General features: G+C 40.9%; 1 protein-coding gene across 1 annotated transcript in view; it reads left to right on the forward strand.

Annotated features, from left to right (window-relative positions):
* The window catches only part of LOC144937651 (uncharacterized), a 130114-nt gene that overhangs the window by 62647 nt on the left and 54981 nt on the right, over positions 1 to 12486 (forward strand). Inside the window, exons 3-10 of the mRNA XM_078865033.1 lie at positions 1385 to 1426; positions 3188 to 3223; positions 4891 to 4926; positions 6629 to 6664; positions 7850 to 7876; positions 9462 to 9550; positions 11239 to 11323; positions 11868 to 12011. Coding sequence (XP_078721159.1) covers positions 1385 to 1426; positions 3188 to 3223; positions 4891 to 4926; positions 6629 to 6664; positions 7850 to 7876; positions 9462 to 9550; positions 11239 to 11323; positions 11868 to 12011 — 495 coding nt within the window. The remainder of the gene's footprint in view (positions 1 to 1384; positions 1427 to 3187; positions 3224 to 4890; positions 4927 to 6628; positions 6665 to 7849; positions 7877 to 9461; positions 9551 to 11238; positions 11324 to 11867; positions 12012 to 12486) is intronic.

Below are 12486 nucleotides of genomic sequence, written 5' to 3' on the forward strand. Positions count from 1 at the left end.
TGGCTGAGATGGTGGCCTTAACGTCCGATCATTCGTAACAAAAAAGTGCACTTGTTTTTTTCGTACATTGTTCGCAATGGGATTTGAGAAGAAACCAGATCTCGCCTGATGTAACGCATCTCTCTAAATTGACTTATGTTTAAAACTCTGTAAATGGACTAAAAGCTTTCGTGACTGCAGGAATTCATATTCTTTGGGTCTTTCGATAAAGTCGCGTAGATAGGTTCAAAAAGAAAATAACAATTAAACGACGACGTTTCGATCGCAACACAAGCATTCATCGAGGTTTGCTGCTCTGCGATCACGCATTAACAGGCCAATCTCTCACATTAACATAGCCACCTCAGAGCGCTGGCCGTGGAGGCCGCTCAACGATTTTACATTAACATGATAATTTTTACTTGGGAGCCCTTTGATTGGTGGAAAACTCACCACCGCCGTGGTCGCTGCCCACACTAACATTGGCTGCTGACATTTGGGCTACGCGCATTTCAAACCTTTATAAACAGTTTCCCTATAGAAGCTAACCCCCTCTTCCTGATGACGAACGCTTGTGTTGCGATCGAAACGTCGTAGCATTTTGTTATTTTCTTTGAACCTATCTACGCGACTTTACCATAAGACCCAGCGAATATCTGTAAATGGACTTTAAGGCTGGATTTCCACGACGTCCGCCCGAATTTCCGCACACAGTTCCCTTTGATGAAGGTATCTCGGCCATGCACCTCAAGAGGCCAGAGTGCCGAGGAGACAAAGAAAGACACATTTCTCAGTGTGTCACAGCGTTGGCTGTCGTGCATAAGCACATATTACAACAACAAAAAACAACATAATTTCGTCCAATGGCCCTTCTTCAGAGTACTGTGAACAAGGGCCAGTTACAAAAATAAATCACCTAATATGTATTGTTTCCCTTTTAGAGCAGTGTTATGGACGAGTGTGTTGAGCTTAATGTGCATTCGTGAGGGATGCATCAACATAAGTGTTGCACTTACGTAGAGCAAGAGGCAGGAGTGAGAGGCACGCGATTGAAAGGTGGTTGAGTCAGCCCATCATCCCTCCTCGGTTGGTAAAATCAGTGCCAGTTTGTGGGGAGGTCTACAGTTGTTGTCCATGGGAGAGACTTTGGCCCCACCGTTGTAACATCCAATTTCCGCTACTTTTGCTCAGGGTTGCAAACAGAAGGTGAGCACCACATCAGTGCTAATTCGAGCAGGAAATCAGTTTGACTTTTATCCTTCGATGTTCCATTCACTTTGCAATGTATTCCAAAGTTTTACTGAAATAGCCTTCAAAATGATGCAAATTTACTTTGCTGAGTGAGACACTTCGATTATAATCATAAAGATTAAATTGATTTTTTTAAATGTTTTTCATTTAACAGGCTCAACTTCAAACGCAACCCAAGAAAGAGAAGCTTCATCATGTAAGTACTCTCTATTGGAGATAGAACAATCAATATGTATATTGATATATTGACACAATAAAATCGTTATCATAAAACGACAGATATATACATGGTGCCTCAAAAATATGTTAACACTTATAAGGGACTATCGTCTTTAATGGAAAAAGAACGGATAATACATTATAACATGAAAATAAATGTATGTTAACAGCTTCAAAAATGTTTCAGTTTGGTGTTTTAACATCTCAACACCTGTTTTGTTGCAAGAAAAAGGGAAAAACCTATTCTCATACACACATACGTACATAGTAGGAACGACACCTAAACTGTTTGCCAAGTATTTTTTTTACGTGTTATTGCTGAGTAAATACACTTTGAAACTCATGAAATATGAAAGCGAGATAAACCTATATGGCGCTTGATACATATATACACACACACCCAAAGGTTAGGGGTAAATAAAATAAAAGTTAAATATATGAACTTCCATGTCTGATTGCACAGTCGGTAACGTGACAGAAGATTACAATACATCAGTGGGTACGGTCAAACGATGGAATTTGTACACTCATTGCACATACACATATATATATTTTGCCTATTGTATATTATCTGCGTGGAACTTTGAGTGCTATCCCCTGGTGCGTGTGGGGTTTTCTAAGGGTCGCTCCCATTTCCTCCCACATGCCAAATACTTCTTTAATGGAAATAGCCAAACATCCTCAGACAGGAACATTCTGAAAAGAGTCATCAAACTCAAGTCAGCCTTTCTCATGTAAATATACAATTGGCACATTGTTTAATTGAAATAAAGGGTGAAAGCATTTATGAATTAGCTAAATGTATTGAGCTGCCTTCCATAATAGTTGAAGCAATTTGTAATGAATGGAAGAGTTCTAAAAGTTAGAGCAACCAATTTTAATTCATTCACGTAAAACCAACAGGTAAGGCATAACAACGAAACAAGGTGTTCTGGCCTGGTGGCTCTGTGGGTAAATCAAACCCATTTGTGACCAGAACGTTGCAGGTTCAAATCATTGTTTGGGGTTTGACTCAGCCCATCATTCCTTTGGAGTCAATACACTGGTTGTATACTTTCATTCATTAATTCAATAAAATTTTTTTAGTCAAAACTCGCCCCCAGTAAAGAGGGCGTCGCAGAAATTGACGGTATAAATTAAACGAACGTAGTCCTCCTACCTATAAAATCAAGACACATGTACAAACATCAAAATGAGAGGACACACTCAAGGAAAACTAAAACGAAAAAATATGGCTTGCAGAGTTCCTGAACTGTTTGGTGCTCACAGCCAATATGAGGGCCGGCGTAAGAGAGTTCCAAATCTTCGGCGCGACACTTGGAGAAGGCCCCTGCTACCGCCCAGCGTAGAATGAAATATTTTAGCTTGAGCTAGCAAGGCCTGGCCTGAGGAACGCAAGGTAGATCTACCAGACGTCTGGGGGGCCAGACGGGACTGCAAGTACTGAGGACCAAGGCCTTCTTGAGCTTTGTAAGTCATCGCAAAGTGGTTGTTGGAAGTCAACAGTGGTTTGTTATTTGGATAAACTCACCCATGACAGTAGTCTGGTATTTCCACCACGGTCTCAGGGCTATACAAAGATGCATAAGCACCGCCTCACCATTTACGATTCAATATGCACCAAAATTTGCACTCTAGAATAGACTGAAGGATTAACGTAACATTGCTTTTAGAAACACCGTGATAATAATGTTTATCAAAATAATAATATTATTTGTCTTTTTTTTGTCCACTTCAGCCGCTCCTCAAGTGACGACTACAGGCTCACCACCGTGTAGGTACCGTTCTGCTTAACTAAAGACTCAAGGAGCGAAGTGGTCACGTGGCTTATAGGTCACCTGGCCAAGACGGTCACCGCATCACGCGCTTTTAGTTGCGGTTCTGCGGCCGTCTGGAACGCTCTTCCTTCCGATATTAGGAAGCCACTGGAGCTATGCACTTTTAAATCTAGATTCAAAACAAATTTTTGACAACTGCTTTTTGTGTCTTGTTTGCTGTACTTACCCCGCAACTGCGATTAGCACGGTTGACTATGTATGGTGCGAAAGAAGTTCACCATAACACGTACATACAATGAGTTTCAGGGTTAAAATTCAAGTTGAGGCCACCAATGACTAAACTGAGTTCTCAAGTGTAGTGAGTTGATGTTCTTGGCCCAGTCACCAATGACTGCGCAAAAGCTATCATTCATCTTACCCTCATACTTAATTTAGTAAAAATCTCCAATGCTGAGAATAATAAAAATGATCAAAATACAATGTTATGGCAAAACGCACCATTATAGCCAACTGGAAATTGCATGCACTGCAGGAATGGGCCAATAAATGGGGGAAAAAAATTGCCGCTCTATAGCATCGAAGTGCAAAACCAAGGGGCAGAGAGGAATCCTACCACCAAACATGAAACTCCTTCACTACCTCTCCTCAGAGGTCGCAACCGGGTACCCGATACCCGTACCTTACCCGATACCCGGCTACCCGTACCCCGCCGGGTACGGGTACCCGTTTGCGACCCTGGTGCGGCCGGGTACGGGTACGGGTAGACCGTGAGTCACTGGTGAGTAACTGTTTGTCACTCATTTCCCAACGTCTTGTCTCTTCTCACAATTCAAGTTCCTAGAATCAACCCACCCGCGCCTGCAACATGGCTTCATCCCAGAGGTCGCAATCAGGTACCCGATACCCGTACCCTACCCGTACCCGGTCGGGTACGGGTAGGGTACGAGTACGGCCGGGTACGGGTACGGGTACCCGTTTGCGACCCTGGTGCGGCCGGGTACGGGTACAGGTAAGGAATCAAAATCCGTTTGCGACCTCTGCCTCTCCTCCATTGGGGTCATTGATTCTTAAAGAGCATTCATTAGGGCATTTAGGCACCCCCCCTTCCCCCTTCCTTATCCCCCCTTCTCCTGCCTCTTGCTCTACGTGCACCAGGGGGTTGTAGAGTTTATTGCAACAGTTCATTGAATCGTGTGGTTTTGACAGGTTTCCATTTCACTGTAATCTGTAATGTGTTTGTGCTGGTGTCAACCTGGTTTCATATCCTCTGTGCTGTGTACCTGAATTGTTTTTTTGATAACAAAACACTTTTGGAAGAAAATATGATAATGGAATTGGTTTTACAATAATCATTTTTTTGGTTTGAGTTAATAACAGTTTTTGTCCTATAGATACACGTGCCCTTGCCACAAGAACGTGGAATTTCCACCACGGGCACAGGGCTGTAAACATTAGAGGCGCACTGTCTCAATGTTCGTTTGAGCGAAGAAATCACTTTGACTTTTGACTTTGATGCTCCATTTACTATGCAACATGTACCACTTTGCACTGAAATAACTTAAAAATTGTAAAAGTATTTTTATTCCTAGAAACACCACAACAATAATGATGTTTAAAAGAATTAATGTTTATGTCATTGTTTTCCCCCTCCCCCCCACATCAGCCACAGCTAAAGCGACACCCACAAATAAAACACTGAGTATGTACCTTTCTGTATATAGGGTGCTTCAAAAACATGTTAACACTTCTGAGAATTTGCAACAATACCTAAATAAATGTGCCTCCGGGCTCTGGAGACCACCTGGAGAAGATTCCAGGCCTGTGTTGACAACGATGGCGAACAAGTGGAGACTCTTTGACTTTTTGAACCTATGAACATACATTTCTTATCATGTTACAGTGTAGTATCCGTTCTTTTTACCATTAAAAACGATAGTCTCATATAGATGTTAACATTTTTTTGCAGCACCCTGTATTTATAAGTGACATCACTGGTAGCTCAGAGGTGAAAATGAAAACAACGGAGGTGGTATCAATGAGTTCCTGGGTTCAAATGCAGCTGCAGGCCGCCTGTGACTATGATGGGCTCTCAAGTGTCACTGGCTTGATGTTCCCGGATCAGTCACGAATGACCGTGCAAAAAAAATGCGATTCTATAAAATTTACCCTTTTACTTGATTTGGTAAAAAAAATTACAACGCTGTGAATAATAACAATAAATTCTTGGTTCTTTTGGTAAAATCACGAAGAAGGGAAATAATAAAATAATAAAAATCTAAAACAATACAATTCTCACGACGTTAAATGTTCTTGCTGTGGATTTCACACCTGATGATGATTGCTTGTTTTGCAGTCGAAACGTCGTGAGAATGTTATTGTTTTATATTTTATTCTTATTTTAGTATTTCCCTTCTACGTGACTTTACCGAAAGAACCAAGAATATGAATCCCTGCAGTTACGAAAGCTTTAAATCAAAACATTATTTTTTTTACAATTGTACGTTTTATGGTTTGGGTGAACAATGATTGTGTTCTATGGATAGAATTGCCTAGACCATAGCAATGTGGAATGTTCACCAAGGGCTCAGGCATGTAAACACGATAGGCACACTGCCCCAATGCTCATTTAAGCATGAAATCACTTTGACTTTGATGCTCCGTTCATGATGCAATGTGGACCATATTTGCACTAAAATAGACTCCAGGATGAAAAAAAAATCACTTTGTTTGTGAAACACCATAATAATCATGTTTAAATATGATCCGGTCACGAGTTTGATACGTGATGAGCTGCACTGGCTTCCTATTAAATACAGGATCACGTATCAATTCTGACTACTCGTCTTTAAGAGTCTACATCAATCTGCTCCATCCTATCTCGCCGATCAGTGCGTAACAGTTTCAACACACCCAAATGTACTCCGACTAAGACACGCAGCTCGCGGCGACCTGCTGCTGTACCCGCTGTGTGTAAACCTCGCGTGCGATACGGCCAGCGCAGTTTCAGGGTATCCGGCCGAAAGACCTGGAGCACGCTACCAGCTCACGTTCGGGATCCATCCCTGGGTCTGAGCCAGTTCCCCTGCAGACTCAAAACAGTGTTGTTGATAATTGGTTTTTTACCCTTTTATCTGGCAACAAAACTGACACCTTTTTTTACGAGGAGTCATGTTTGCATAGACCACAATACCTGCAGTCATAATGCAAACAAAAAACATAACTCTGATAATGTGCACTGTCCTTGAAGTTGATTGGTCCACACCCGAGACAGCTTTCCTTAGAGCCTAGTCTCACATGGGTTGGACCAGACCAATGCGCATTCGTAATGGACTGGAGTGCGCAATATGAAATGGTCTTACTTCAAGTAATTCATACTTACGTCTTTCTTGTTTCCACATCAGCCACAGCGAAGGCGACAACTCAAAAGACACCACAAAGTAGGTGCCTTTCTCTTCACTTGAAAGCTCCAAGCATAGAAGTAGCCAGGAGGCTCAGAGGTCAAACTACTGAGGTGGTGCTGTTGAGTTTCTGGGTTCAAAATCGGGTCCACGCCACCTGTGACTAAACTGGATTCTCAAGTGGGACGAATTGATGTGCTTAAGCCAGTCACGAATGGTTTCATGAAAACCTATTATATTAAATTATCTTCAAGTCTCCATCAATCTGCTCCTACGTAACTTTACCGAAAGACCCAAAGAGTATGGATCCTTGCAGTCACGAAAACTTCAAATCTAAAATTAAATTATCCTTTTTACTTAATTTGTAAAAAAATGTCAAAGTCTTAGGATAATAATAACATTGATTTGACGATATGACGTGTTTTTAACACGTAGGCTTTCGCGACCAATATTGTTCATAATCAACGATTTTTGGGTTTAGATCGCGTTATTTATAAATGTGTCGTAACCCTCCACCACCCGACACGGCCAATCAGTAAAAAAAAGTGTCACGTTGACAAAAGACAAATAGTTCACTGCTTTAGCCCACCGGTGTGTTGAAGCGTGAAACCACAACATTTACAATTTGAGTACGACGTTTCGCTGGTAATTGCATCCAGCATCATCGGGCAATTCGCCGATCGGGCAATTCGCCGAATTGCCCGATGATGCTGGATGCAATTACCAGCGAAACGTCGTACTCAAATTGTAAATGTTGTGGTTTCACGCTTCAACACACCGGTGGGCTAAAGCAGTGAACTATTTGTCTTTTGTCAACGTGACACTTTTTTTACTGATTGGCCGTGTCGGGTGGTGGAGGGTTACGACACATTTATAAATAACGCGATCTAAACCCAAAAATCGTTGATTATGACGTGTTTTTGATTGAGTCAACAGTGGTTGTCCTATGGATAGACTTCCCCTTGTCATAGGACTATGGAATGTTCACCACTGGTTCATGACTGTAAACAGTACGTCAGCACTGCCTCAATGTTCATTTGAGCAAATAAATAATTTTGACCTTGATGCACCATTAATGATGCAACGTGCACGATATGTGCACTATAATAGGCCCAAGAATATATTTTTTTAAAATAATGACTTTGCTTTGTGAAATACCGTAATAATCATCATAATAATGTGTAATGTAATTACATTTTTCTGTCCATTTTTTGTCCACTTCAGGCGCAGCTCCATCTCCAAAACAAGAGAGTAGGTACCTTTCTGTATATTTAAAAGTTGCATCACAGAAGTGGCCATGCTGCTCAGAGGTCAAAGTACTGAGGTGGCATTCACGACCTTTCTGGGTTCAAATACAGGCCCATGGCACCTGTGATGAAACTGGGTTCTCACGTGTGGCGAGTTGATGTCCTTGGCCCAGTCACGAATGCATAAAAACCGAACTTATTAAATTAGCCGTTTTACTTGATTTGGTGAACCTGTTCAACTCTGAGAATAATAATACGCTATACAATAGCTTTGGCAAGTACTAAGTAATTTCGTTGTCCTTTGGATAAACTTCCGTTGCTCTAGGAATGTGGAATTTCTGCCACTGACTCAAGGCTGTAGACGAGAGGTGGACATCTCCTCAATGATAAAATTGAGCGGGAAATAAACTTTGTTAAATCCTTTATATTAAGTTCACTTGCTTGCTTGCTTGCGCGCTTACGACCGTGCAAATCTTTCGGTCGTTTTTAAATCCTTTATATTAAGTTCACTTGCTTGCTTGCTTGCGCGCTTACGACCGTGCAAATCTTTCGGTCGTTTTTTAACCCACTTCCCGTGATCCAATCGAGCTGACATTTTGCACACAGACTCGTTGTGCATGACAATTTTTTTTCGGGAAATTTTTTTTCCAAAATGTTCTACTTTTTAGGAAAATTTTTTTTTCATATTTAATTTAAAAAACCAATGTGATAAAAATGAAACTCTTACTCAAGAAAAACAGAAATGAATAATAAAATAAAACCGATGCCACGCATATAAAGGATTTATAGTGAAAAACTTTGTTTTTACGGGTTAATTTTTTGTACTTCGAAGCTCCTTTCACGATGCAAAGGATACAGAATTTGCATTGAAACCGGCTACAGAATTATTAATTAATTTCCTACAATTCAACACTATCGCAGTTGTAATGTTTATAGTTTGTGTTTTCTGTAACAGTCCCAACTTCATCCTCTTAACATTGCGTATAATTTGAAGAAGGAAAACGTATGTGAATATATTCATGGTTCGTGAGAAAATATCAATCATAAAAGAACACGTAACAGCAGCAATATATACAACCCATGAAGCAATGCATCAGTAATTAATGACAGACATCACATTTTCAAGGCTGTGGAATACAGTGGCATACATTCATCCGTTCACAAGCCTCCCTTGTTTTGTATTATTTTGGTCCTGTATTGTTACATACATATGTAACTAAAATAAAATCTAAACATTTATTCCATATATCCACAAAAAAGATAAATACTGTTCAGTAGTTCAGATAATCTGACGTGATACCAATGTTATCCAGCAGTGTTTAAAGCGACACTGCTCGTTTTTACAGAAAGTGTTGGTGCAAAAGTCAATAAAATGTAATCATGTCATAGCTTACCAGTCACTTTTTTGGAACAATATGGGTAATAAATTGCCTTCGATTCCATATCTCCTAAAATATATCGACATCTTTTAGTCTATCAACCCGTAAGCTTTCCTGATGTTTTTTGTATTTCTTCGAAAGAAAGGACAGAATGGATGTCACGTGATCAAGCACAGATTAACTTGGTTGCCTGAAACTTTTCTTTTTCAGGTAAATTATTGTACGTAATTCTCGTCGTCATTATTATAATTATAATTTCCATCATCATCGCCGTGCTCTGCATGTGGATGAAGATACGTGTAAGTACATATCGTAAACATTCAATTTTTGTCTATGTTATATATATAAACATGTCTAATTGGATTCTAAGCTTTTGTGACTGCAGGAATTACTCTTTGGTTCCTTCGGTAAAGTCACGTAGAAGGGAAATAATAAAATAATACAAATTTAACATAATAAAATAATTCTTACTGTGAGAATTATTATTATTTCCCTTCTACGTGACTTTACCGAAAGAACCAAGAAGACAACAACCATCATCAGGTAAGAATGAATGATAAAACACAGACACGGGAACAGCATAGGCAGACACACACGCAGAGAGATACACACAAAGACAAACATGTGTGTCTGCCTATGCTGTTCCAGTGTCTGTCGTTTATCATTCATTCTTACTTGATAATGGTTGCTTGTGTTGCAACCGAAACGTCGCATTCTCTTTATATTTTATTTTCTACGTTTACTTTACCGACAGACCCAAAGAGTCATGTATAATTGGAATGCATGATCATAATTATGAGCCCTTCATTATTGCACTGCTGGATGAAGGCCTCCCACTCCATATTGGTTATAGAGGTTTGTTTGACCATACTTTCCCACGCTGGTCACTGAGACTACCGGTGAAAGGTAGCTGAGAGCCGGTGCAGATATCACTGATGTTAGCCAGGACCAGGAATCAAACTCAGTTCACTGAGGTTACAGTGTCGAGTGCTAACCGCTGCACCACCATTCCACCGACTAATTAGAAACAGCACCATATTTAAAAATATATTTCATTACGTAATGTTTTTTTTAAATATTTAACAAACTCCACTCTGCATTGCTTAATTTGCTACATTTTAAAATAGACTACAAATTAGGTTCCAAGTGAAACAATTGCAATTCAGTGTCTCATAGGATACTATATATAGACAAATGAAGAGACATCTGAGCAGACTGGTGGCACGGTGGTTAGGGCACTTCTGTGCGAGTCTACCTACCTGAGCTGGATTCCCGGCCACGGCTAACATCAGTGGCGAGATCTATCTGAACAGATCCTCATATCCCTCTTCACCAACCTGCACTGACCAGACTGTTACAGTATGCTCAAACAACCCCCCATGGATGACACAGCAGGTGTTTGACAAGGAACTGTACTTTTATATATATGAAAAATAAGTCAATAATACCGTTTTTTTTTTAGTTAGAACGCATAAATATAAATGTGTTGTTAAACCCGCCACCACCCAAAACAGCCAACGTGTAAGGTTTGTCACGTAAACAGAACATCCCAATTCGTTACGAGTACAGCACACCGGTGTGTTGGAGAGCAAATCCACAACATTTACAATCTGAGTTCGACGTTTCGCCAGTAATTACAACTAGCATCATCAGGCGGCAGCCAAATCTGTATTTTGGATGATATTGGTCCCAAAAGCCTACGTGTTAACCTAAAGAAACAAGTATTTGCCTTTTGAGTGGTGCACAAGCACAAATAAAACAAGTCAACACATTCATCATCAACACTGTGGCCTTAAAATACAAAAAATATAATTGGACAATGTCCCATCTGAACTAATTTGCTATGAATAAGGGACATTGCCCAAAACGTTGCCTGTGTTATTGACCAATGTGTTGAGATTTTTGTAATTGTATTGCTCTATCTTTATTATAGACAGTGCCGAATAACACATATTTGCACGGTTGGATTTTCTGTTTTCTGCTGTAGAAGAAGCAGAGTTTCACACTGCAGATGGTTAATGGTCAGGATTCCCAAGAACTGGTGCCACTGGATTTAGCAGCCACCACATCCGGTAAGCTACTTAGCATTAACACGCCATGCATGTGTTAGTACAAGCGTCTAATTTTTATTTACCTACATACGAATGAAGCTAAAACCCATTGGTTCATCGTCGGCCATGATAGTTTCACTGCTCAATTAAATCTTCCCCCAAACTGTCACCATACCCCACGAACCTGTGGTGTAATAATCCATGTTGTAGCTGCACGCTTCATTATTTCATGGCTCCATCTCCACCGAGGATGTTGCGCGCATTCCTTCCTTGTCTGTCACTCGGTTATCCTTCACCAGGGGCGATCATCCTTTCTCGTGACGTGGATTGCCTGAAGTCCACTTACAAAAGTTTGACCAATATCATCTTCTTGGTTCTTTCGGTAAAGTCACGTGACTTTACCGAAAGAACCAAGAAGATGAATCCCTGCAGTCACGAAAGCTTTAAATCGAAATTTGACCAATATCGTGAATCTTGCGTGTGTTGTTATTATTACAAGACATTTTCGGTGGGATTCAAGCTGTCTCCTCTGAGATAATTGTCACGTATTTCTTCCCCCCGCTAGCTGCCAAACACCCCAAAGAGGATGGAGAGCCCGAGTCTGACAAAGAAGATTCGAACGATTCTGACGACAAGACGGAGAACGCCACGAACCCAGACGAGGTGACGGCCAAAGCTGCACAGGCGACTGAGAAGACCCCAAGCACGGGTGAGGCCCACGTTAAGTGCGCGCACAGCGGCGAAACTAAAAAACGGCAGTCGCGTGGACGGCTTTCGTCAGTTGCGTCTGCAATTGACGACCTGCCTGTCGGTTGGCCACGGTTTTCTAAATCGTCTGAGTTGCTGGTCTCAAGCGATGACACAGCAACACGTGCAGCACCTCTCGAGCTGATGGTCTGTGTGAGAGTGAGAGCTTGTGTGCGTGCAATTCACATCTTGGCGTGTTGTTGTTTAGATCGCATTGTTTCATGGCCTGCGCTCCGATTTTTTTTAGCGTTTTTTTTATCATTATGTGCAAATTTGAGTCGCTCTTTAATTGTCGTTAGACTCGGGCCTTTCTGGCTAAAGCAGCGTAATAATTATAATTTCAGTTGATCGCTTGGCCACAATCTCAAGTTAAGATATAAATCTGTATGTTATTTTAATGTAAATCTTGAACAGCAGCAGAGGGCATTGCCGCGACA

The sequence above is a fragment of the Lampetra fluviatilis genome, chromosome 19 (genome assembly GCF_964198595.1).
Source record: "Lampetra fluviatilis chromosome 19, kcLamFluv1.1, whole genome shotgun sequence".
Lineage (NCBI taxonomy): Eukaryota > Metazoa > Chordata > Hyperoartia > Petromyzontiformes > Petromyzontidae > Lampetra > Lampetra fluviatilis.